This window comes from Hyla sarda, chromosome 4, assembly GCF_029499605.1.
Source record: "Hyla sarda isolate aHylSar1 chromosome 4, aHylSar1.hap1, whole genome shotgun sequence".
NCBI lineage: Eukaryota > Metazoa > Chordata > Amphibia > Anura > Hylidae > Hyla > Hyla sarda.
Genome location: NC_079192.1, coordinates 371,672,483 through 371,700,132, shown reverse-complemented (window position 1 = coordinate 371,700,132; position 27,650 = coordinate 371,672,483). Strand labels below are relative to the sequence as shown.

Here is a 27,650-nt window from a genome sequence, read left to right as displayed (position 1 = left end):
GGCATGACGCGAGCACCACTCCGGTGCTCGCGATCATGTCGACGCGTAAATGTACGTCATGGTGCGCTAAGTACCACGTCACCATGACGTCCATTTAAGTCCATTGTCTTTAAGGGGTTAAAATCCACGACTCTTTTATATTTCCATTTACAGACCCATATGAGGGCTTGTTTTTTGCGTGACCAGTTATAGTTTGTAATGACATCACACATTTTACCCTAAAATGTATGGTAAACCCCACAAAAAAATTTGTGTAAGGAAATTTTAACGAAAATCATAATTTTTCAAATTTGGGGGGGCATTCGTTTTCAAGCTGTACACTTTACGATAAAAATTACATGTTTTGTTTATTAACTTTGTTATTTTTTCATATTCAAGGATGTATTAGGGCTCAGTTTTGTGCTAAGATCTGTAATTAGTTTCAGTACCACTTTTGCGTATATATGACTTTTTGATCGTTTTTTATTTTAAAAAAATTGCAGTTGGATGTGACAAAAATTAGGAACAAAATAAAAAAGAATCCCAGTCCTCAAGAAAAATGGATGTACAATGGATGAGTTTTATTATGATATAAAATGTCATATATACAAGTAATCACAGGGCCATGTGTGATACACAAATATCCAATTCAGACATACATATATATATTTTTTAAAAGGGAAAAGAAGACCCGGATGCAACCTGCAAAGGAAAAAAGAAATAAAAATGTCCCAATGTACTTGCAATCATACAGTCCTGTCATAAAAAGAGGATCCTATGATGGAGTAATATCAGAAGAATGACCATACTAGATGATCCAAATGTAGTTGAGTAATCTGTAATGGAATGTGACCTGCAACAATGTGACTCAAAACAAGGTCACCACATATGATACATACAGTAGGTACTATGTACCGCTCACCACTTAAGGTGTAAATGTAGATCCAAAGACACACTGTATCCCTCGTCAGATGAATGCGGACCATCAGGTCTGCTGATATTAGCTGGTCAGCTGCGATGGTTCCTGATGCTATATGCAAGCTGTCTCAGTGCGGACAGTGTCCGGTCACAACGATCGGTCCTCAGCCCAAAGCGTGGACGGTGAGTCACGGCAAAGTCGGCGTCTGACATCACAAGTCAGCTGGTCGATCCCTGGCTGATGATTGCGAAGCTCTGGAGATTATGAAGCGCTGAAGGTACAAAGCGCTGAAGGTACAAAGCGCTAGTATTGCACGGCAATGATATTGTAGGACACTGATTTTAATAGAATCACTAGTGTTACTGGATACTTAATGATATAAGCTTGCGTCAGTGTGTACTGGTCTTCAATACAAATGCTAATCCGATCACAATCCAGGACATTTAAAAAGCAAAAAAGTCCATCCTCTGCAGCTTTATAAGAACAATGGGGGAGATTTATCAAAACCTGTGTAGAGGAAAAGTGGTGCAACCAATCAGAGTGCTTCTTTCATTTTTAAAGAGGCCTCTGAGAATTGAAAGAAGCAATCTGATTGGTTGCTATGGGCAACTACACCACACTTCCTCTACACAGGTTTTGATAAATCTCCCCCGATGTTCAGATGGAACAGGATAAAAAACATCAAAATAAAAGGCCTTTTATTGTACATCCATTTTGGTTGAGGTACTTGAGGACTGGGATTCTTTTTTATATTGTTCCTAACTTTTTCTCACATCTGTGGGTACAGGGGTGCCCAGTTAACCTCGTACAGTTTTTGTTGTTGAGCTATCCATCTTGTTTTTATCTGATGTGACAAAAAAAAAGTTAACATTTTGGACTTTTATTTTTTTAACGTTTACGGCGTTTGCCATAGGGGATCATTAACATTGTATTTTTATAGTTTGGACATTTACGCAAGAAGCGATACCAAATATGTTTATTAATTATGTTTTTTTTTTGTTTTAATATGGGGAAAAGGGGTGATTTAAAACTTTACTGGGGGAGGGGCTTTTTGTAAAAAAAAATTCCCTTTTTTAAAACTTTTTTTTTACATTAATTTTAAACTTTTTTGGTCCCCATAGGAGACTATTTATGGCAATCAGCAGATTGCTAATACTGTTTAGTGCTATACATAGGGCATAGCATTGATCAATATTATCGGTGATCTTCTGCTCTGGTCTACTGGAAGGCAGATCAGTTCAGAAGACCCCGGGAGAGGGACAGAGGCAGGTGATGGGACCTCTGTCCACCATCTTGGCTGATCTGATCAACGAGGAAGTGCCGCGAGCATTCAGATCAGCCATTTTAAGTGCCACACTGCTGCAGATGTCATGATCTGTATTGATCACGACATCTGTGGGGTTAATGGCAGACATCAGCACGATCGCCATTACCGTTGGGTCCGCGGCTGCTAATAGTCGCTGCGACCCGCTGTGAATGAAGCGAACGCAACTCCTGTGCTTGCTTCACAGCCGTGCAGGAGATGCATGCCGCTGTGCGCAAAGTATCGCTATGCAGCGCTGTACATTTACAGCATGCGTCCTTAAGGGGTTAAATCAGTTACCAGCAACGGCTGCCAGGACATCTTTCCCCCCACCTCCCCCTTTGATCCGCTGCTTGTATTTAGTTTTTTTCCCTTTAACTGGCCTACATGCTCCGGCAGGCTTAGGTTCCGGCCGTGTCTAGGGCTGACTGTGCACTGGTGACATCCTGAGCTTGAGCCTGCTGGAGCGCTCAGGGCAAGCAGGGGATCACAGGGGGATTGTACCTCACTGATGTGGTACAATCAGTGAGGGGAAAGATATGTGGCACAATGGGAATCGTTGAGGGGAAAAATGTCTGGGGGGGGAGCAGTGAGGGGAAAGCTGTGGGGGGGACAGTGAGGGGAAAGATGTGTGTGGGATCAGCAATGTAAAGATGTGTGGGGGGATCAGTGAGGGGAAAAATGTGTGGGAGGATCAGTGAGGGGAAAGATGTGTGGCACAGGGGGATCAGGAGGGGAAATTATGCGGCATAGAGACTGATGAAGAAGAGGGGAAATTATGCGGCATAGAGACTGATGAAGAAGGAGGTTAAGTTTGTTTTTGTACTCAAATTTGCTTCTTAAAATGAGGGTGCATGTTATATGCCGATAAATACAGTATTTCATTTTTATCTTGGTACTCCCCACCATTGCCCTGCAGTCAGCCTGTAAAGTGTCTACATGCTAAAGCTCTCAGCAGTCCTCTCCATTATATTATGCTTTAGCATACAGTGAACAGGATCTTTTCAGATTGACCGCAAGGGAATGTCAGTGTGTGCAAAGATAACAATTACTTACACATGTAGTTGTAGCCAACTTTCTCATTCCAGCTCTACATCTGTTGAAATATGAGTGCCTGCAAGTCTACAGGGAATACTGTAAGCCACCCCCAAGCCCTGAGTGTTCTGTATGCTGAGTGTAAGCTGCCCTCAATCTTGTTCTTTATTTATCACCAAAACATGAATTGAACAAGAAATAAAAAAAAAGAAGTCCTGTAGCCAATCCATATAAATAAGACTGCCTTATTATTAACTACCATAGGATGTTCTGATTCCACACCTTTTTACATTTTACTGATACATCCTCACATTCCTGAGGCATGAAGATTTATATTTTGTCTGGTAATTTAACCCCTTAAGGACATAGCGTTTTTCAGTTTTTGCACTTTTGTTTTTTCCTCCTTACTTTTTAAAAATCATAACCCTTTCAATTTTGCACCTAAAAAAAAATCTACGGCGAAAAAAAACCAAAAAAAAACATTGTGAGACATAATGGAAGAAAAAACGCCATTTTGTAAATTTTGGGGGCTTCTGTTTCTACACAGTACATTTTTAATAAAAAATTACACTTCATCTTTATTCTGTAGGTCCATACAATTAGAAAGATACCTTACTTATATAGGTTTGATTTTTTATTACTTCGGAATAGAATCATAAATACTTGCAAGAAAATGTATACGATTAAAATTGTCCTCTTCTGATCCTATAACTTTTTTATTCTTCATTGTACGGGGCGGCATGAGGGCTCATTTTTGCGCTGTGATCTGAAGTTTTTATCGGTACCATTCTTGTTTTGATCAGACTTTTTGATCGGTTTTAATTCATATTTTTATGTTATAAAAAGTGACCAAAAATACGCTATTTTGGACTTTGGAATTTTATTGCACGTACGCTATTGACCGTGCAGTTTAATTAATTATATATTTTTATAGTTCGGACATTTACGCATGCGGCAATACCACATATGTTTATTTTAATTTTTATTTACACTGGGTTTTTTTTATGGGAAAAGGGGGGTGATTCAAACTTTTATTAGGGAAGGGGTTAAATGATCTTTACTCACTTTTTTTTCACTTTTTTTTTGCAATGTTATAGCTCCCATAGGGGACTATAACACTGCACACACTGATCCTTTCCACAGATCACTGCAAAGAAATAACTTTGCATTGATCAGTGTTATCGGTGGTTGATTGCTCAAGCCTGGATTTCAGGCTTGCAGCAATCAATCACTGTTTGGACGCACAGGAGAAAGGTAAGGCACCCTCCTGCTGCATCCCAGCTGATCGGAATATCGCGATAAAATCGACTGAGCTGCCGGGATGGCTTTACTTTAACTTTTAGATGCGGCGATCAACTTTGATCGCCGCGTCTAAAGAGTTAATGCCAGAATTCAGAATGGTGATGTCCGGCATTAGCCAGGGGTCCTGGCTGCTGATAGCAGCCAGGACAGTGCGGGTATGATGCGAGCTCAGCTCCTGAGCTCGCTTCATAACCCTCTTGTGCCGCAGCGCCGTAAAAACCCGGCATTTAAGGGGTTAAGGATTTAGTTAGTCAGGAGTGAACTTAAAGTTCATATTGGGAGAGAATAAAAGGTGATGGGCAGATTATACAGTCAAGGGGTGTGTATTAGGCCTACACACCATTCAATGTAAAACATTCATACCCCCTGACAGCAGAATCCCACCCATCACCTGATATTTATTTCAGTTATTAAAATTTAGGTCACGCCCATCTGACTGGTTCTTTGAAATGTCAGACTGGCTATAAACCCTCATATCTCAGGAAAAAAAGGGCGTATCAAGAAACGGTAAAAAGGTGTGTTACCAGGGAAGTAAGTCTAAAAGTGGTGCATGGCCAGAAGTAAAGCAGACTAATTAAAGCTGGGAGATGGGAGCACTTGCTCAACTGGGACAGGGCTTTGGGCCATCAAAAGGTGCAAAAAGTAATGTCCATGCCATGCAGAATCATTTTCTTTTTCATATGCTCGGCGGATAACCACTTTAAGGATCTACTATTGGCAGCAAGAAACGACACCAAAATACAGTGTGTAACCTGAGCTTATGAAGATTGTACAACATGTTGGCACTTCAGTTATACATTTTAGTTTTACTGTTACCTTTTTCTAGATGATGTTACAATTTTTCTAGATGATGTCACATATCTACCTAGGTTACTTATCAAATTTGTTATGATAATCCTTCTTTGACTTTTGTATTATTAAAATCTTGTTCATTTTTTTATGATAAAGGTGTGGCGTCATGTCTCAACATATCATAAAATACCTGGCTTAGAAAAAAACATGATTTCATGTTACTCTGTTAGGAGATATATATACTGTACGCTATACGTCTATGTTTGGGCACATAGTGTTTGTACTGTGAATTGCCGTCTGCTGGGATTTTAGCTGGAATGTTGTGATATTATAAGAATTTGTATAATGAAAAATTAGAATCCTCAACTTAACCCCTTAAGGACCAAGCGTTTTTCAGTTTTTGCACTTTCGTTTTTTCCTCCTTACCTTTAAAAATCATAACCCTTTAAATTTTGCACCTAAAAATCCATATGAGGGCTTTTTTTGCGCCACCAATTCTACTTTAGAATGATATCAGTCATTTTACCCAAAAATCTATGGCGAAACAGAAAAAAAAATCAATGTGTGACAAAATTGAAGAAAGAACGCCATTTAGAAATTTAGGGGGCTTCCGTTTCTATGCAGTAAATTTTTCGGTAAAAATGACACTTTATCTTTATGCTGTAGGTCCAAACGATTAAAATGATAACCTACAATTCCAGCAAAAGTTAACTTATCCCCTGTCCACAGGATATGGCATAAGTAGTTGATCACGGGGGGCTGACTGCTGGGGCACCCTGCTATCTTCGGGACGGGACCTCAGCTCTCTGAGTGAGGAGTGCATGTCATCTACTGGTAGACGGTACGCGATCCATTCATTTCTATGAGAGCACAGATGATGCCCGAGCGCTGTACTCATGTCTTTTCAGCACTCCCATAGAAATTAATGGAGAGTGTTCCGTCGGCAGCAAGCACTCCTCACTGAGTGTCGGGTCCCATTCTGGAGATTGCGGGGGTCCCAGCGGTCAGACCCCCAGCAATCAGCTACTTATCCCTCTATTCTGTGGATAGAGGGTAAGTTAATTTTTGCTGGAGTTCTCCTTTAACTATATATGTATAGTATTATTTAAAGATCTAGATTGTACAATAATTTTAGCGTTCAGTTTTAACATTTGAGCAAACTACTTTTTTAAATAAAGTTATTTTAATCTATAATTTTTTTTTTACCTGGTGTTGCACTGGAAACCGTTGGCCACTGTTGTTCGAGTCCTACCGCTGCGCCACGTAAGACTGCTGCTCCTTCCATATGTACAGCACTGCACGAGAAAATAAGGTCAGGTTAAGGGAAGCCATACTTGAAACAAAATTTCACGTGTATAACTTCCATATACAAAATAAAGTCATTGGTGTATTACGTGACAAAAAGCATATACCCTATTTTTTACAACATAAAACACAAGGAAGAAGGGGAGAAGCTTGCTTGATGACACAGAACACTTGGTGATGCAGAGCAGATGTTGCAGAGGTGAAAACATACATGTAGTTCATGTTACAATTTAGGCATAATGCTTGTTCAGCTTAGCAGCCCCTTTACCGCATTACCCATCCAAAATTCAAGTAAATGGAGTAGTAGGGAATGACAGAGAAGGGCTTTCTTTTTCTCAAGAAAGGGAAGGGGAGATGTGGGACTTCACATCTACCAATCATATAGTAAGAGCTTCTACTAGTAGTTTAAAAAAATATATTTATAGATTTCCCAAAAGTAATCAAACAACTAACATCAGTTTAAATGTGATTTACACGATTCTGGATTAAAAAAAAAATAACAATGTAAACAATGTAAAATAACAAATGTTTACAAAATGTACAGTATGTTTATTATATCTATCATGGAAATGTAACTAATGTGATATGTGTTTGTATGGGTTACCATTACTGTACTTATTGACAAAAAATAACACATCCAGATAGGTATGATGGATTGCTGCATAACGGTGCATTCACACCATGTTTTGCAGTGATGGTCAATGAATCCGGCTGGGAAATTGGAAAACCGGGTGCTCCCGTATCCCAGCCAGGCCCAGCCCGTATCTCATTCATTTAAATGAGCTGAATGGAGTCAGATAGTGACTCCGGTAGGCTCATTTTTGCCCCGTATACGTTTTGCTGGCCGGACTGAAAACCTTAGCATACCAAATAAATGAGATATGGGGAGGGTCCGGCTGGGATACGGGAGCGCCCGGTTTTCACATTTCCCAACCGGATTCGGATTCGGTGCAAAACATGGTGTGAATGCACCCTTACTCAGTGTGTAGTTATTGCAGTCATGTCTCAGGCAGATATGTAAATGATTACAGGTGTCATCTGATTAGACTTTTGGCCATGCCAGAAGAGTGCATAAAAGTGTTTCTGCTGCTGCTGCCCTATAAAAGGCTTTTAGAGGCTTTTTTTGGGGTTATTATACCTCTTGGTGAGGGATTTTTACTGCTAGATATGTCTCTCCAATCCACTCAAAAAAATTTTACCCAGTTGATAGACTTTGAGAGGGGGCGTCATTGTACTATGATAATCAGAATAGTAGTTTCAACAAATTTCGAACCATCAAGGCCACTTTGACAAAGTGGTTAGGAGGTGTTGGGAGCAGAGGTAAGTTGAGGGTATGCATACAGGGTAAACAGGCTTTACACAGCCCAGCCAGACCACCAAAAGATAGGATATTTGATCTTCTGACAAACACAAGCAGCTCCTATAGTTTTTTAGGAAATTTTGTTTCACAACCCATTACGTGTGCTGCCATAGACAGACAGCCATCATAGCCTTTCATTGCTGTGATGTCAAGAATGAAAAAACCTTAACTGCTATGGACTGAAACCATATCATCCATCTTTAGCAATGAATTGGGAATGGTTGGGAATCTGACATCAGTCAGGCTCAAGTATAAAAGCCTCATGGTGAGCACTTCAATCCTGCCTTTGTTGTGAAAATACATACTACCTAACTGGTGGTGTGATGATCTGGGGAGACATCACATTTGACAGTCAGTCACCCCTGGTAGTGATATAAGGGGCACTAACAGCTTAGCCATGCGTGCAGGACATCCTGTAGCCACATGTTTTGGCCCTTATGGTAGAGCTTCCAACTGGCATTTTTCAGCAGGATAATGCTTACCAACACACAGCAAGGGTTTCCCAGGAATGTCTCTGTTAGATTGCAACACTTCCTTGGCCTGCCCTGATTTTGCCAGATTTATCACCAGTCAAGCATTTATCAATTAGCTGGAATTATGAATTAGGTGAATTAGCAAAGACAGGATCTACATGCCCAGTTTCAACATCTGCGAGCAAATGTGATGCAGGATGATATTCAGAACCTGTATGTCTCCATGACCAACATGATCAAGCAGAGTACTAGAGCCTCCTTTTAATTTTACAGGTTTTACTTATCCTTTTGCTCTTATAGTGTTATTGTTATCACTTACATGCTGTATATACATATAAAACTTTCTCTGATTCCATCAACTCCTTTTTGGTACATATTTTTCTGTCAATGAGTGTATAACACATTTTCATGTCCTATTCCCCCCCCCCCCCCCCCGATATTATGGTGGTCAGAAATTTGGATCCATGAAATGTAGAGATTAGGTCAGGAGAATATTCCTAGTGTTAAACTAGACAGCATGCTATGTGCTCAACAGTATATAAGCAAAGCCCTTACAGGTCTTACATTGTACAGTATCTACAAAAAACAGGCTGTGAAGTAGGGATTTAACGCTTTTGTTGACTGCATTACTATAGCAAAGATAAACAGTATGCAGAAAATCAATACTGCCTTCCAAATAGTCATGTAAGTAAAGCAAACATAACTCAGAAATACTATACTCTATGACTGAATTTTATGGCTATAGGTTGTTCCCGACTTTTTAAACATGAAACAAAACAGATAAAAACAATTACTATAGACCATAAATAGGCACTTCCATGGTAAGCTAAACATATGGTTATTTTTAATTTAAAGGAAAATTATTTTTGGAGTCTATGTCGGCAAATATCATCTATCAGTAAGTTTATATGTATAAGGAGGTAAAAAGGCCTTTTAAAATATTAGATTATGTTACATAACTACTATGTGACAAACCTATTGTTTTAAAGTGAATTTGTGGGCTAGTACAGTTACCAAAAAATAAAAATAAAAAACACCTTTGAGGTAGTACAGAATCCCCAAATATAGGATGCACTCAGGATATGGGGTTCAGTATCAGTTATTGCATTCTCCCTCTACAGTAACAAGTAATCAATATTCTCTCTATTATACACATTTGCTTCTCAATTATGTTCCTTCCCTTTCCTATCTGGCAATATTATCATTAGTGTTTACATTGTGTATTTATGTATCATTTTGTTGTAACTTATTATTTGCCTAAGCAGTTGGGTTTCATTGCCTCACTCTGTTTATCTTGGTTTTTATCTAGTGTGTGTCATTGACCTGTCTATTGAGCATGCAGGCTTTAGTTTAGAGTTTAGGGCACTCAGCAACTGGGGCATTGTATCTAGTAACACTCTCTAGTTAGCAGTATGCACTGGGCACTTAAATGCTAGGGCACTTATATGGGGAAGGTTTGTATCCTAAATCAGTATTTGGATATGTGGGTGAACAATTTGTTTTATTTGACTAGTGCACAAAAGCAGCTTGTTTATCCTATGCTGGACTATTTCCCTGACTGGTTTAATGCAACATTGATAACCAGAGTTCAAATCCAGAGGATACTTGGTAGTAGACCCTTTACAATTTTATGGAAACACAATGGTCAATCTTAGGGTTCTCACTAATGCACAATGGAGGGACTGTGGTGCTCTTGGTAGCATTCCCTTCATCAAATACACAGGCACATGAGGGTAGGCAAACAATATTCCATCAATGTTTAAAGGGGTACTCCGGTGAAAACCTTTTTCTGGTGGCAGAAAGTTAAACATATTTGTAAATTACTTCTATTAAAAAATCTTAACCCTTCCTGTACTTATTAGCTGCTGAATACTACAGAGGAAATTATTTTCTTTTTGGAAGCTCTCTGATGACATCATGAGCACAGTTCTCTCTGCTGACGTTATTATAATAATAATAACACTTTATTTATTGTTGTCCTTAGAGGGATTTGAACCAAAGTCCCCAGCACTGCAAGGCAGCAGTGCTAACCACTGAGCCACCATGCTGCCCTTAGCATACATCTGCTATGCATGGTTGCTAAAATGGACAGAGATGTCAGCAGAGAGCACTGTGCTCGTGATGTCATCAGTGTTCCAAAAAGAAAGGAATTTCCTCTGTAGCATTCAGCAGCTAATAAGTACTGGAAGGATTAAGATTTTTTAATAGAAGTAATTTACAAATATGTTTAACTTTCTGCCACCAATTGATTTAAAAGAAAAAAGGTTTTCACCGGAGTACCCCTTTAAGTCTTGGAGAATCCATGCAACATTATAGTAAGAACTGTTGAGCTCTTTCTCTACATGATCCAACTCATAAATTTAATTAGAGAAAGTGGTCATATTTCTTCATCCCCTCCATCACACTTGCTCTGTGGATTCAATCCTCAGTAGACATCTGATTTATTATTCCTGTGTACAGAATATGATCACATTGCTGTTTACATTATAGGATTTGGTGATACCATAAATTGCATTACATATCTGCAACCCACATTTCAAACAATACTCAGGGGGCATATGATGTTGAAAAAGCACTCTGCATTCATAAAGTACTACCACCATGAAAATGCTATGAACACTGATGACATGCAGTGGGGTTTATTGAACCTACTGCAATATCACAGCACATGATGCTAAATGACAAACTCATCTTTGCTACATTATACAATATAGTTCAGTCACTGTGTCCACTACGAATGTGATAATAATATATACAGGGGCATACGCAGGATTTTTTCAGGGGGGGGGGGGCACTTAAAAAATAGTTCCTGCACATCATGATCAGATATAATCACTATACTGTTACTAGATAAAATACTATACACACAACAATGCCCCCCTATGCAGTGCCCATACAGTAGAAGATACCAGCTCCATAGAGTTTCTGAAGTCTGTATAAGTAATTACAGTGCAGTTACATCCAGTAACATCCAGACTGACAGTTGACATCTTCTCTGAGCCGAGTTGTTTTCCCTTTTGCGTATCTATCAGGCCCAGACTGCTGGGATGATTTCTTCCAATCAAAACTCCTCTAGGCAGAACCTGCCAGACAAACATCACTGGCAGTGCACTTTTAGGCAGATAGGCTACTGACCACCCCTTAAGTGTGCCTCCTGCTGTGACTGTGCATTTGCTTGACAGAAATCCGCTGCTGCAAGCAGACACACAGTGATCTGCGAGTTCATGCACAGCGTTCTCACAGATATTGTGGCCATTCTCAGCCTAGCTCAGGGGGCAGAGAGAGTGAACGCAATGTCTGTGAGTACACAGCGCATGTGCGTCTTGATTTGCAGATCACTGTGTGTGCGACAGAATCAGACGCACAGGCACACCAGGACATACACTTTAGGGGTCAAAACGCCGCAGATGTGCTGCATGTGATCCTACCCTTACAGCACTCTCCTTACCTTTTCTCTACACCAGACCTGTCCCTAGATGTATAGAACAAGATGTCAAACACACATGAAAAAGTAATTGCAAATGGATGCCTTGATGAAATGTATCTGTTGGATATCCATTGGGTATTCATCTGCCATAGCCACCCATGTTAAAAAAAAAAAAAGGACATGTTTCATGAATACATTGTTTTGCTGGATGCCTATGATGGATACCTCTGTTGGATGATAGCTGTCAGCCATCCATGATCCATTGGCTGTCCTATTAAAACAGCTTATACATTCAACATGTAAATTATTTTACTGGATGGCACCATTAAAACCAGAAAGGGATATGCTACTAGATTTTTAATGCCCAATTTCTTTGATCAACAAATATTTAGAAACCTGTGAGCAGTCCTAGATGGGACACAGTATCGTCCACTGTCAGCAGATTATCCACCCTTAGGGGCCTTAAATTCAGAAGATGCTTGTGATAAAATCAGTTGAATAGCTGAATGTTGGATTAAGCAAATGCCAACTGACTGGCAATTTCTGCAATTACTTTGAAGTGCTGTGTGAGTGTGTGTGTGTGTGTGTGTTTTATCTGTGCTGGACTATGAGACATTCAGAATAACCCATTAGATTATTTGAAGGGGGATACCTCATTATAAACTGTATATTCATAACTGCAACTGGTAAGGCGCCACATACAGATGTAGTAAGTACCAAATGAATGAAAAGTGTCCTACACTACATATCATTCCATAACACTGTATGCTATTTACATAGCATTGCCATTACAATACTAAGTGTGTGAGTGTCATGTACGGTATAAAGTGTATTCATGTAACACACCATGGTCATACGTTTGGTGCAAGCTACATCTGTAATACATTTAAAACCAGAGATAGACACATTTTAGGCTCATCCATGCAGCAAGCTATGCCTTTAACTAAATACTGATCACTGATAATCCTGAACAGTTATATATCATCGAATGTGAACTTTTAAGCGGATTTTCTTGAATAGCACCAACCCTATAGAACAATACAACAGATTTTGAAGAATAACTTCAAATAATAGATCATGTTATACTACTGATAGCTAAAAGTCCCTGACACCTATTGGGTCTAATGAGGCAGTTAAAAAAGAAAAAAAACAAAAAAAAAGGAAACACACAGACAATGTAATTTTTTCAAAAATGTTAACATTTTATTGTTTTAGCCTACACTGTGGTCCTTATAACATAGTCATCAGTGGGGTCAGAATTGTGGACTTTTAGTTCTTGTATGTGCTTGAAAATGTTTTGTATAATAGTGGAGGGAAGGTAAAGGTAGTGTTAACTAAAATCTTGTATGAGTAAAAAACATTAAAAAATGTGCAATATATTCAAGGTGAGGCCACACCAATGCTTCATAAATTGGTAATAGTATGTCCCTGTTCTGCGAGCCTCTCTTGAGACATGACAATATCCTGCTGGCCTTAGAAGCAGCTGCTTGACATTGTACCCTGTAGTCCATGATCTACAAGTACACCCATGAATACTACAGTGGAAATTCTTTTCCGTTTGAAACACAGGCCTTTCTGCTGACATCATGACCACAGTGCTTTCTGCTGACATCTCTGTCCATTTTGAGAACTGTCCAGAGTAGGAGAAAATCCCCATAGCAAACATATGCTGCTATGGACAGCTCCTAAAATGGATAGAAATGTCAGCAGAGAGCACTGTGGTCATGATGTCAGCAGAGAGCACTGTGTTCCAAAAAGGAAAGAATTTCCTCTGTAGTATTCAGCAGCTAATTAGTACCAGAAGGATTAAGATTTTTTAATAGAAGTAATTTACAAATCTGTTTACCTTTCTGGCACCAGTTGATTTAAAAAAAAAAAAAAAGTTTTTCACCGGAGTACCCCTTTAAATGAGAATTTACCTGAAAACTGCCAAAGCTTCACAATAAAAGAAATACTACTGCAAAATCTATTCTAATTTGAAGCAAACTGTCCAGTATATGCACATACATATCATCCAGTATATGCAGATGTTAATATTAAGTAACCTTTTTATTTGATATAGCAAGGAATTATTTTTACAGAATATATTATTCTTATTATACACCTAAAAAGTATTGATAGTGGATGCTGAGCATCTATTCATATTGTCCGTCCCCCCCCCCCCCATTAACAATAACTAGGGGACTAGAGAAGATTTTGTTACAAATTAAAAAGTACACATGACAAGAATCACATCATTATTGAGTTAAAGGGAAACTGAAAGCTTGTTCACATGCATTAAACCCAATACACATGGTTATGGTGCGGGTGAACAGCATTACAACAATTGGTCATCCCAATTGCTGCAGCACTACTGTGTGCAATGGAGGCTAGGAGCTGGTTTGCGAAGCTCCCTTGCCTCCTCTATACGCAGCGCTATGCCCGCCCATCTGATGAATATTCTAATTTCTTCACTCTCATGTCACTCTCAGGTGCCGCTCCCATGTAGGCTTTCATGTCACTAGGACTTAAGAGTGAATAAATTAGAATACTCATCTGATGAATAGGGATAGGGCTGCAAGCCAGCTCCCTGCCTCCATTGCACACAGCAGCACTGTAGCAGTAAGGATATGGGAGGCAAAACGTTTAATCCATCGCACCAATTTCTGTAAGGGACCACTATTTTTATAGAAAACGGTCACCGTTTACCCACAGCGTGAGTGAATTTTATTCACTCACGCTATAACCCAGTGTATTGGGTTTAAAGCAGGAAAATAGCCTGCCAGTTTCCCTTTTAGCTGGCCATGTATAATGGTGTTGGTCAGATTTAGAGTTAAGTCAAACTATGGATATATCAAATATTCTAAGGGTCTATGCACACAGCCATATTAGATATCCTTATTGCAAAAATCCATTAAATGGTGCCCATTGACTGGCATGATTAAATATGATGCCTCTATGTGCCCCCAGCTTTCATGTAAAGGGTTAAAAAAGATTCCAAAGCCTGTCATATTACATGGTTATTCTCCCTTTGAAGAAATGCTTCTTGAGAAAATAGGGTGGCTACAGGTCTATTATATTAACCCATTGAGACTCTTATTGTAAATGCTTGTGGTTTTGCAACATGAACGCTTAACTCATAATGTCAAATTAAATCATTCATATTTAAAATTGTTAGCCACTTTCTATCAAATAATAACATTTACACACAGGAGTATATAGATCAGTGTTTCTCAGCGCCAGTCCTTAAGGCCTTCTCACAGGTCATGGAGGTGATTTAAGAATATACTATACAGAGAACACTTGAGGTGATACCTAATGCAATGACCATTATTATATCACCTGATAAATACCAAGGATATCCTGAAAACTTTACCTTTTGGGGGGCCTTTAGGACCTGAGTTGAGAAACACAGATTTGATATCCAGTGGTGAAAAACTTATCCCCTAAGATAGGGGATAAGTTTCAGATCGTGGGGGGTCCGACCGCTGGGGCCCCCTGTGATCTCCTGTACAGGGCCCCGACAGCCCGCGGGAAGGGGGCATGTTGAGGAGCCTCTGCCATAGAGTTGTATTGAGGGGGCGTGTCGGCTGCCGCTTCATGTGATGGACAACACGCGCTATCTGGCCAGCGAGCCGGGGCCCCGTACAGGAGATCACGGGGGACCCCAGTGGTCGGACTCCCTGCGATCTGAAACTTATCCCCTATCTTTAGGATAGGTTTTTCACCACTGGACTACCCCTTTAAAATTAAATTTACCCTAAGAACTCAAACACTAATAGAACATCACATATTTAGAAGAGAAAAATTTTAATATTTACATAGGAAGAGCATCATAGTTTTTACTGCTTAGTTGTGTTGTCTATGTCTTGTGTCTTATGTATTAGAATACAAAATGAAAATGTACTCACCCCTGCATTGCAGCTTTTAGTGATGCAGAGTAACGCCAGTCTGGGTTAGGATGTTTTGGCTGAAGAAGCAAATAAGAACAAATGTTTAGTTCCAGTCAGAAATTCTTTAATGTATGCAATCATTGTCAACATAAAGGATCAAACATTTGCACTGTGTTTGCCAATTAATTTAAAGACAATACTTAATTTACCATTCCGCTGACTTTGAATTTTCAAAAATATTCTCAATAATAAATTTACGAAGAATAAAATAAAAATGTTGGATTATAGAGCCAACAAATTTGACCATCCAGTGAATGGATTAAAATAAATATATGCATGAAATAGAAAAATCATGATTAGAGGTTTTTTCCATTGAAATTGTAAGAAAAAAACTGGAAAATAATTAAAGTTATTAACTAAACAAAACAGGACCCCATCTGTTTTGGGAGCCATCTGTAAAAATTTGAAGTGTTTTAAAGGCAAAACACTACAATGCAAAATTTAAAATAAATTAGAAAATAGATTTCTTATTTGACAAACCTGGAGTTCTTCTGCACCACTGTTGCCAACTTGTGTAATAAAATATTTCCAACAAATAACCTTTTATGTGTTCTTGAATAATTGATTTTACTACTATGTAAGAGTGCATTAGACTTCTGCTAACTAAACAGTGCTTTGCTCTTTGAAATTCTTCTTTTTTCATATTCTTGTTTTGTACTGTTAAATATCAGCAGGAACCTTTAAACGGTGCATTTACCAGAATAAAAAGAAACACATGAAGTACAAATTACATTTAACAAAGCAGGTTATAAGGTGATACAAGTAAGTAATAGTAAAAAATTGAGCATATATCCTAATCTTGGGTGAAACCCTATAACACAAATTGTTACTATACTGCATGGTAACTTCTGGATCACCGAGCAAGCACAGCTTTTAACTATGCCACTGAATGCAGCCAGGACTTTTGATGCAGGCACTAGCTCTGTCCCATACTGCCTGCACCAGAAGAGAAGAGGACTGGCTGGAAGCAGAGCATTGGGGCAGTGTATATTAACTACAATATGGGTGAACAGAGAGGCCTACAAAGTGGGCCTATATTATATAGGGCACATAGGGGCCTAACTCCTATATAAGGCACAAGGGGGCCTAAAGGGGAGGGTCTATATTATATGGGGGTACAGAGGGGACCTATACTATATGGGATGCAGTATTCTATATGGATGCAGTGTTGGGGGCCTAACTACTATATGGGGGCACTGAGGTGCCTAACTACTATAGGGAGCACAGAGGGGGCCTAATACTATATTGGGGCAGTGTGGAGGCCTTTGTTTAGAGGAGAGCCCAAAATGATTGTCCTGTTGATTTTATGGAGATGAGTGATGGCTTGGGAAGTCTTTATGATAGCCTAGGTTGAGTGAAGGACAAAGGAAAAGTTAGAAATGTCAATCAGAAAACATCACTTGTAGTCACTGGATGTTACTGTATGTGATATTCATATGTATATAGTTGGGGATATCGGTATGTATATAGTGTGTTTTATTTAATAACAATAATAACCGTATAATAGCATTATCCAGTCACTATGTGGTGTCATGGTATTTGTTATGGTATTATTTGTCTCTTGTATAGGGGTATGGTAATGTTGGTCTTTTTGGTATATTTGATTTGGTCAGTCACAGTATGTGATAGTAGGTATGGTGATATATGCTTCTTGTATTGTGATGCTATTTGGTAAATGGATCATATTTAGGCATACACTATTAAGATGCATGGGAAATAGTTATACATATGGTTTTATTAATAAAAATAATATATATATATATATATATATATATATATATATATATATATATATATAAAATGGAGTTCACAAGATTCTAGTTACTCTAGATACCTCTGCATATATGGCAAACAAGCAAAGGTTTAGACTACTATACTTAGGATTGCTTGATCCCATACTTTTGTTGCAAAGACTGGCCTAAAGGAGCACAGACCCCTTTCAAAGATGGGCGTCCTGATGTTTTCAAAGCACCCTATGCTAACAATACAATACACTTAGGGGAAGATTTATCAAAACCTGTCCAGAGGATAAGTTGCTAAGTTGCCCATAGCAACCAATCAGATCACGTATTTCATTTTTCAGGTATCTTTTCAAAAATGAAAGAAACAATCTGATTGGTTGCTATCGGCAACTCAGCAACTTTTCTTCTTGACAGGTTTTGATAAATTTTCCCCTTAATTCTTTTGATACAAGTGGAGAGGAGTGTGGTAGTTTTAACTAGCACTAGAAGGGCATCTCTCTCTTTCAGTATTTGCAATGAGGCCCCTTGCATCTATGTATAAATAGCTAACTAAATAAAAGCAATGCCTAAGCCAAGTATAAAAATAGCCAGATCATTGATGCCTATTATCCCAATTTTATACCACCAACGCAAATCATAATTTGATACATTTCATTTGTGGAGTATGCGTAGGAAACTCTCACTTTCAATGCCCTTCAATGATAAGGTCATATGGTTGTTTGTGTTCATGAGTTAAACTTGTGAAAATGTGGATGTATAACATTACTAAAAAGAGATTTCTACACAGTGTTAATTCAGGAACATTAGGGCATAAATAAAGGCCATTCAATTATTTATATTAAATTAATATAAATAAATCCACTTAGGCAGCTGGATTTAGAGCAAGCACATTCACAAAAATACCCTTCTGTATTGTGCTCCATCGGTGTTCCTAAATATAGATGCACCCAAGGCCATGTCTGTGCACTGTAACATTTCTGTCACATGTCTAGTTGAAAGAAGGGTGAAATCCAGAAACATTGCTTAAAACTGTCTGTTTGCTGTTTTCTAAAGCGAATGAAGATTCTTATTGCCTTTATGTACAGTCCAAAGCACATACTGTATATTCTCGGAAAGGCTGCTAATAGCATTATCATTTTAACTCTTCAACAGTTCATGGGTTTGCAGTCTGCAAAACAAGCATTTCTAGAAGTGAAATAAATTTCATATATAAATAGCATGTTTTTCATGGCTTTATGGTTTAGTTAAAATTTTAAGTTAAATGTATTTTTATATGCCAAACGTCATGGTATTGTTTGGGTAAGTTATGCATGGGGTATCTTTTTAAGGCAAAATAACAAAACAAATGGGACATTGCCTTTGTAATTACTTACTGAAGCTTTTGGGCTGTCTAGAGAATTTCATGTTAAGACCAAACTTTAAAACGTAAATCCACAAGCATTCTAGGTAATAAAATTACGTATTTTTTTCAAATGTTTTTATTAGAGGTTTGCAATATCATATAAGCTATTTTACTAAGGAAATGAACAGTCCAAAGAAGTGTTAAAGTAAAACACATGGAGAGAATAAAGGAGAGTGAAAAAGGGCACTAGGCCAATGAAGATAGTGAGAGTGCTTAAGGGGGGAGGGGGAGGTCACTTCTATCAAGATCCACATATAGCTTAAGTTCAACCTGTGGATAGTGCTATGCTTATTGGTAGGATTCCACAAAACAGAGGGGTGGGACCTCTGAGGTCATAGGCAGAGGGATATGGTAATGGATACACCAAACATGTGAGCTTGTCTGACTTGTATATCTCTGTGACTCTGTTATTAGTATCATCATCATTATTTTATAGCTCATGGTAAATTCTGCTAATATGTTCATATTAGTATCTTAAGTGATAGACAGATTGTGATCTGCCCATTTAGGCATTAAGGTAATGCAAATAGGGTAGCAAACTTCCATGGAAGATTGTGAGGGGTGAAGATAGTCAATATTGTTCAAGTAGAGCTGGGCCAATAATTATCCGATTGAAGGGGCCCAGCTTCTTGAATGTTCAACAATCACATCTGTAGTAGTGAATTTACGAGCCAGTCTAGCAAATTTTTGGCCAACTATGTAACACATGGATAAGCTGGGTCCAACAGAACATTGTGAGTGACTCTCACTCTGACCCAAAATAGTATATCCCAAATGGGAAACCTCCTTTACCATGGTCATATGCCATAAGAAAGCACTGTTCATTGTAATATAATCTGATTTTTGTTTTTACGAACCCACATTAACTAAGCAAGCAACTAAGAAAATGTAGAATTTAAAAATAAAACAGTAAATCTTAAACATACCATTTCAAAGATGGTAAAGAACCAAGTCAAACATTCCAAAACGCCTCATAAGGATATAAGTTTTATTTGCCTAAGTGTCTTACATGACTATCCAATAATAGAAAATGTTCTAATCCTTCAGGATTTCTTTTGTATTCTTCAGATTTTTCATTGATATGAAATGCCCTCCTAATATATGTAAAGTTGCTAACAAATATATCACAAGATGCACACATTAGTTCTGCTGTACAAGTAGCATTATTCCGTGAGGCTCTGCTTAGTAGCAAACTGTTTGAGTAATAAAACATGACATTTGGAGCCAGAGACATTGTCATCTGTTAACTAATTCTCCACATCAGAATGAAGATAAAAATAAAAACGACAGATTGGAAAACAGACACCGGCAACTGTCAGCAGAACACATGCATCTTAATTTGGCATACTGAACCTAGCTGAGGCCCAAGTGAAAACACAAAAATCCTATTATCTAGCACCATTTTTTTTTCCAGGAAACATTAAAACAAGAAAATGTTGCTAGAGAGTAAAATTATTTTTATTACATACCATTCAAAACCTCCAGTAAATTCACCAGTCATATGACTGTTAGACTTTTTGCATTCAGTTTTTTTTTTTTTTTTTTACAAAAAACAATTGACAATTAATGTTATGCTGACTCTTGAGGCATGGTTTTGCTGGCATTTATTTTGATACAGTATTACATTGCAGCCTTGAGTCCACTCGAGTGTAACCTATTTCTGTGTCTGGCTGGTACATAGCTAGGGGACCTAAGTGACTTATTTACCTCTATGACCATATTACATTAACCATAAACCCTGACCTGTATTAACTCTGTTAACCCATTAAAGGCAATTCATTTTCTGGTCTCAGTATTAGAGATAGCAGCAAGGGTGGGGAGGAGTTTACATACCAGCTCGGATTGTGCACAGGGTGGGGGGCTTGGTGAGCAGCTTACACAGCCTGGAGAGAGCAAGGGAAGTAAATACAAGAAGTTTGTAAGGGAGAATCACATGGGCTGCGTACAAAAGGTAATTTACAGCAAATAAGGGCTGTAGACGAGAAACTAGACAAATTTTATTAAAACATATGGTGTTTTTGAACCATAATAAGTATAAATCAAGTATAAAAAAAGGGTTTCAGGTCTAACTAACCAGACACTTTATCCCCTTAAGGACCGAGCCCATTTTAACCTTAACTCCTTGGGGACGGAGGGCGTACCTATATGCCCTCAGCCCACTTCCTTTCTATAACGCGGGGCCACTCATTATAGAACAATGGCCAGGACCTGTGGCTAATAGCGTGCGGCACTGATCGTGGCGCTGCTCGCCATTAACCCTTTAGACGCGGTGTTCAAAGTTGAACGCCACGTCTAAAGTGAAAGTAAAGCATTGCCGGTTAGCTCAGGGAGCTGTTCGGGATCACTGTTCGCGGCATCCCGAACAGCTTACAGGACAGCCGCAGGGTCCCTACCTTCCTCTATGCTGTCTGATCGCCGAATGACTGCTCAGTGCCTGAGTTCCAGGCACGAGCAGTTAGGCGGCAGAATCATTGATCAGTGGTTTCCTATGAGAAACCAATGATCAATGTAAAAGATCAGTGTGTGCAGTGTTATAGCCCCCTACGGGAGCTATAACATTGCAAAAAAAAAAAGTGAAAAAAAAGTGAATAAAGATCATTTAACCCCTTCCCTAATAAAAGTTTGAATCACCCCCCTTTTCCCAATAATAAAAAACAACTGTGTGAATAAAAATAAACATATGTGGTAACGCTGTGTGCAGAAATGTCCGAATTATAAAAATATATCATTAATTAAACCGCACAGTCAATGGCGTACGCGCAAAAAAATTCCAGAGTCCAAAATATCGTATTTTTGGTCACTTTTTATATAGTGAAAAAATGAATAAAAAGTGATCAAAAAGTCCGATCAATACATAAATGGTACCCTAAAACCTGCAGATCATGATGCAAAAAATTTGCCCTCATACCACCCCATATGCGGAAAAATAAAAAAGTTATAGAGGTCAGAACATGACAATTTTAACAATCTAAATTTTCCTGCATGTAGTTATGATTTTTTCCAGAAGTACGACAAAATGAAACCTATATAAGGAGGGTTTCATTTTAATCATATGGACCTACAGAATAAAGATAAGGTGTCATTTTTACCGAAAACTCCAAAAGTTACAAAATGGCATTTTTTTCTTCAATTTTGTCGAACAATCATTTTTTTTCCATTTCGCCGTAGATTTTTGGGTAAAATGACTGATGTCATTACAAAGTAGAATTGGTGGCGCAAAAAATAAGCCCTCATAGCTGCAAAATTGAAAGGGTTCTGATCTTTAAAAGGTAAGGAGAAAAAAAAGAAAGTGCAAAAACTGGAAAAGCCTCCGTCCCCAAGGGGTTAAGGACCAGGCCAATTTTACTATTGCATTTTTGTTTTTCCTCCTCTCCTTCTAAAATCCATAACTCTTTTATATTTCCATCTACAGACCCATATAAGGGCTTGCTTTTTGCGTGACCAATTGTACTTTGCAATGAAACCTCTCATTTTACCATAAAATGTATGGCAAACTTGAAAAAATATTTTTTTAGGAAGGAAATTTAAATGAAAAACAAAAATTTGCACATTTTGGAGGGTTTCGTTTTCACACTGTACACTTTACGGTAAAAATTACATTTGTTCTTTATTCTGTGGGTTAAAACAATTAACATGATATCCATGGCTAGATACTTTTATATTTTTGTATCGCTTAAAAAAAATCTAAAACTTTTTGTACAAAATCAGTAATCTAAAATTGCCCTATTTTGACCACCTATAAATTTTTCATTTTTCCGTATATAGGGAGGTATGAGGGCTCATTTTTTGTGCTGTCATCTGTACTTTTTATCGATACCACATTTGCATATAAAAAACTTTTAGAAATTTTTTTTATTAATTTTTATTATTTTATAAAATGTGACAAAAAAGCAGCATTTTGGACTTTTTTAGATTTTTTATGTTTACGCCGTTCACCGTACGGGATCATTAACATTATATTTTGATAGTTCAGACATTTACGCACTCGATGATACCAAATATGTTTATTTAAAAAAAATACGCTTTTTGGGGGTAAAATGGGAAAAACTGACAATTTTTATTTTTATTGGGGGAGGGGATTTTTCTTTTTTTACTTTTTATTTTTACATTTTCAACTTTTGTTTTTACACTTTTTTATTCTCCATAGGGGACTATCTATAGCAATCATTTGATTGCTAATAATGTTCAGTGCTATGCATAGAGCATAGCACTAATCAGTATTATCGGTCATCTTCTGCTCTGGTCTGCTCGATCTGACCAGAGCAGGAGACACCGGGAAACAGACGGAGGCAGGTGAGGGGACCTCCATCCGCCACTACAGATGATCGGATCACCGCGGCAGCGCTGCGGGCGATTCGATCACCTATTTAACATTGCGCATTGCCACAGATGCCGTGATCTGTTTTGATCACGGCATCTGAGGGGTTAATGGCAGACATCCGCGCTATCGCAGATGTCAGCCATTACCGGCGGGTCCCCGGCTGCAGATAGCAGCCAGAACCTGACGTGTATGACGCAAGCACCGCTCCGATGCTCGCGGGCATACACATGACGTAAATGTACGTCCTGGTGCCACCAAACCAGGACGTACTTTTACATCCGTGGTCGTTAAGGGGTTAAGCGATTTTGCACTCATGGTGGTTTAACAGCCCTTGGACTACCAAACTATTTCTTTTTTTCCATACAAATCGGGTTGTTGTTGATACCATTTAATAGATAAAAAAAAATATAGGGGTAACACGTTCAAAAACAAGATTTCCTATTTTGCACTTTTGTGAATGTGAATTATCATCCTGAAAGGCAGCAAACAGATATTTGCATTTGGAAGTATATTCATGAATACAGTGAAACCTCATTGAGAAGACTGTTCAAAATTGCACATAGGCAAAATATGTGGACTACAAATTTGTAGAAATGGGAGTGGTCTTCTCAAAGAGGTGAAAAGTAGTCATTGTCATACGTTATTAATAAATTATTCTGCATTTTCAGTGAGATTTAGGGGTTGACACCCAAGTAATCAGAGACTAGGGACTCCTTACAATAAATTCTTTATTCACAAACCCTTTTTGTAAAATCTATTTTTGCCATGTTTGCTTCTAAACCACCCACTAGAGTTGAACTCTGGGTTCATTTGGTAAGTACAATAATGACTCAATATTATAATATTATATTATCAGTAGGATCATATGCACTCCACTCTCATTTTCAGACTGTGAACTGTGATGATAAAAGATCATAAATAACAAGATGACCTTAACATTATTTAGGGACATTAAACTAATGAAACATTTAATTGAATTAGGGAGAGGTCTGGTAGAACAATCTTTATAAGATCTGTATGGTCAGTGAAAGATTGGAAATTGTGAAATGTTATTTCTTACATTTTGTGATAGGGGTTTCTAACATGTGTGGCAATGTATTTATCTTTTTATTTGAAATGTTATTGTTTGTATAATTATTTCAAAGAAACATAATGGAATTAAAGAATTTAGGCAATTTTTTTCTTTCATGTGCTTTTTACTAGGATGATATTTTTTTTAGGTGTGTGATTCTATAGTAATACTACTAAAAATGTCATAATCCATTATAAGAACCTTTAATATATGTTTTTATTTCTTTTTTTCACATCAATTCAAAAGTATAACATGCAAATTTATTAGACATGTATTTCAAGTATTTATATCATTCTGCCCATGGATGACACATACAGTAGGCATTTATGTTTCCATGCAGGGTCAGCTATGTTGATCATAGACCTAATAGCCACAGTACAGGTAACCGAGTGTGAGGCACCCCCTATGTGCTTAGCAGAGCCAACTTCAAGTAAAGATAGAATTTGGCTGCTAGCGATCCAGTTTGTGTCTGTGGGGCATAGTGGCAGAGTAAAGGAAAGAAATACTTCCTGTTATGACTTTTCTTGGAGCCATATGCATCTGGCGATCTTTGCAAACAAAACAAACAAAAAAAATCTTACAATGTCATCTCTGGGGCAGTAACAAAGTCAAAACCTTGTAAAAAAATGTCTGTGTTGGCTCAGCGATGCCAAATAAAATAGCGAATGCCCTTTGAGTCATTCTGTCTGTAGTCATTGTATCACTGGAATATTAATTTGTCCCTTGTAGCAATGGCTTTATTTTATTACGTAGAACCAGAATTTCAATATGTACACAGTAAGTGCCTGGCTCTGTTTTATTGCTATGATGTACGAGTATGTGCATTATTGTTCAGTGTTGGCAATTTTAGACTCGTATTTACTTTGAATAACAATTCATTTATTAGAACATTGGTTTTGTTCTCTATTATCAATAAAACAGAATATTTTAAAATCAACAAGACCTGGTACTTGGTATAACAAGCAACAAGCAATATAATCAATCAGTAAGCTCTGTTCAAGTAACTTAGGCCTCTTTATAATAAAGCATACAAGGATAACCAATGCTACCATTTCCACAACCAATTTTTTTTTCTATTTTGTGACAACTGCATATAAGAATCTTTTGGCAACTATAATAAAAAGCATTAAAAGCCTTCTTAATTTTACTATTATAGGATCATTAACTTTACTTATGGTCCACACAACTCAGATTCCCATTTTGTACTTACCGTATATACTCGAGTATAAGCCGACCCGAGTATAAGCCGAGACCCCTAATTTCAACCCAAAATCCCAGGAAAAGTTATTGACTCGAGTATAAGCCTAGGGTGGGAAATACCTCATCCCCCCCTGTCATCATCCAGACCCGTCATTAACATCCTCATCATCATCCCCTTGTCATCATCCCACACATCCCCCCTTCATCATCCCCTTATCATCCCACACATCCCCCCTTCATCATCCCCTTATCATCCCACACATCCCCCCTTCATCATCCCCTTGTCATCCCACACATCCCCCCTTCATCATCCCCTTGTCATCATCCCACACATCCCCCCTTCATCATCCCCTTATCATCCCGCACATCCCCCTTCATCATCCCCTTATCATCCCGCACATCCCCCCTTCATCATCCCCTTATCATCCCACACATCCCCCCTTCATCATCCCCTTTAATCATCCCACACCCCCCCCTTCATCATCCCCACACCCCCCCTTCATCATCCTCTTCTCATCATTCGCCCTCAGTGGTCTTCAACCTGCGGACCTCCAGAGGTTTCAAAACTACAACTCCCAGCAAGCCCGGGCAGCCATCGGCTGTCCGGGCTTGCTGGGAGTTGTAGTTTTGAAACCTCCGGAGGTCCGCAGGTTGAAGACCACTGCGGCCTTCAACATCATCCAGCCCCCTCTCACCCCCCTTTAGTTCTGAGTACTCACCTCCGCTCGGCGCTGGTCCGGTCCTGCAGGGCTGTCCGGAGAGGAGGTGGTCCGGTGAGGAGGTGGTCCGGGCTGCTATCTTCACCGGGGGCGCCTCTTCTCCGCGCTTCCGGCCCGGAATAGAGGCGTTGCCTTGACAATGACGCAGAAGTACGTTGGCAATGAACGCACCTCTGCGTCGTTGTCACGGCAACGTGACTATTCTGAGGCCGGGCCCGAAGCGCTTAGAAGAGGCCTCCCCGGTGAAGATAGCAGCCCGGAACCAGTATCCCACCGGACCACCTCCTCTCCGGACAGCCCTGCAGGACCGGACCAGCTACGAGCAAGGGGGGAGTACTCAGAACTAAAGGGGGTGAGAGGGGGCTGGATGATGTTGAAGGCCGCAGTGGTCTTCAACCTGCGGACCTCCGGAGGTTTCAAAACTACAACTCCCAGCAAGCCCGGACAGCCGATGGCTGCCCGGGCTTGCTGGGAGTTGTAGTTTTGAAACCTCTGGAGGTCCGCAGGTTGAAGACCACTGCGGGTGGGGGAGTTCACTCGAGTATAAGCCGAGGGGGGTGTTTTCAGCACGAAAAATCGTGCTGAAAAACTCGGCTTATACTCGAGTATATACGGTATGTTTACATAAACAACCAATTATTCTATGTGTCATCACTGGCACGGTCTACATCTGATGCAAAGTGTGGGTTATGCACGCTACATTTATTTAATTTTTTTTATTCCACAGCTGTGGCCAAGTGAATGCATGAATCTTATTGAACGTATTCCACTTATTTCTTTAGCACAACTATGGTAATCCTTTCTCTTAACTATAATGGGGGAGATTTATCAAAACCTGTCAAGAGAAAAAGTAGCCGAGTTGCCCATAGCAACCAATCAGATTGCTTCTTTCATTTTTTTTTAGAGGCCCTTTCAAAAATGAAAGGAGCAAGCTGATTGGTGGATATGGGCAACTCAACAACTTTACCTCTGGACAGGTTTTAATAAATCTCCCCCCAATATGTTTAATGCCTAATTTTTATTTCAGTAAGTCAAGGCTTGTCTCTAAAGGTGTTTATCTTTGCTCTTCACTTTATGGGCCCACACCGTTAAAGGGGATGTATCACTATTACAACTCTAAATGTTCTAAATATGTGGCCTATGTGTGGGAGATATATGGCTACAAGCAACTTTCTCCAGTAGCAATTTTCCTTAATATTGAAGATAAACCTATGCCAAACAACTGGAGATAAGTCCAAATCAGATTATTATTATTATTATTATTTTTTTTTTTGGGGGGGGGATTTGCTTTGTGTTACTCAATACAGGAGCAGTGATACCTCTAAAAGGCAGAAGTCCCTGCTCCTGTACTTACTAAGAGATATGCA

The 27,650-nt window shown here is 38.8% G+C and overlaps 1 protein-coding gene across 11 annotated transcripts in view; it reads right to left on the bottom strand.

The window, feature by feature from the left end:
- LOC130267277 (protocadherin alpha-C2-like) overlaps nucleotides 1–27,650 on the bottom strand; it is a 374,990-nt gene that overhangs the window by 42,029 nt on the left and 305,311 nt on the right. For 8 of the 11 annotated variants that reach the window (XM_056516745.1, XM_056516746.1, XM_056516748.1 and 5 more), the window contains exons 2-3: nucleotides 15,786–15,844; nucleotides 6,537–6,625 (exon numbers count right to left, since the gene is read on the bottom strand). In XM_056516745.1, coding sequence (XP_056372720.1) covers nucleotides 6,537–6,625; nucleotides 15,786–15,844 — 148 coding nt within the window. Of the gene's footprint in view, nucleotides 1–549; nucleotides 1,743–6,536; nucleotides 6,626–15,785; nucleotides 15,845–27,650 lie in introns of those variants that run through there. The other 3 variants (XM_056516752.1, XM_056516754.1, XM_056516751.1) reach the window with 3 other exon arrangements.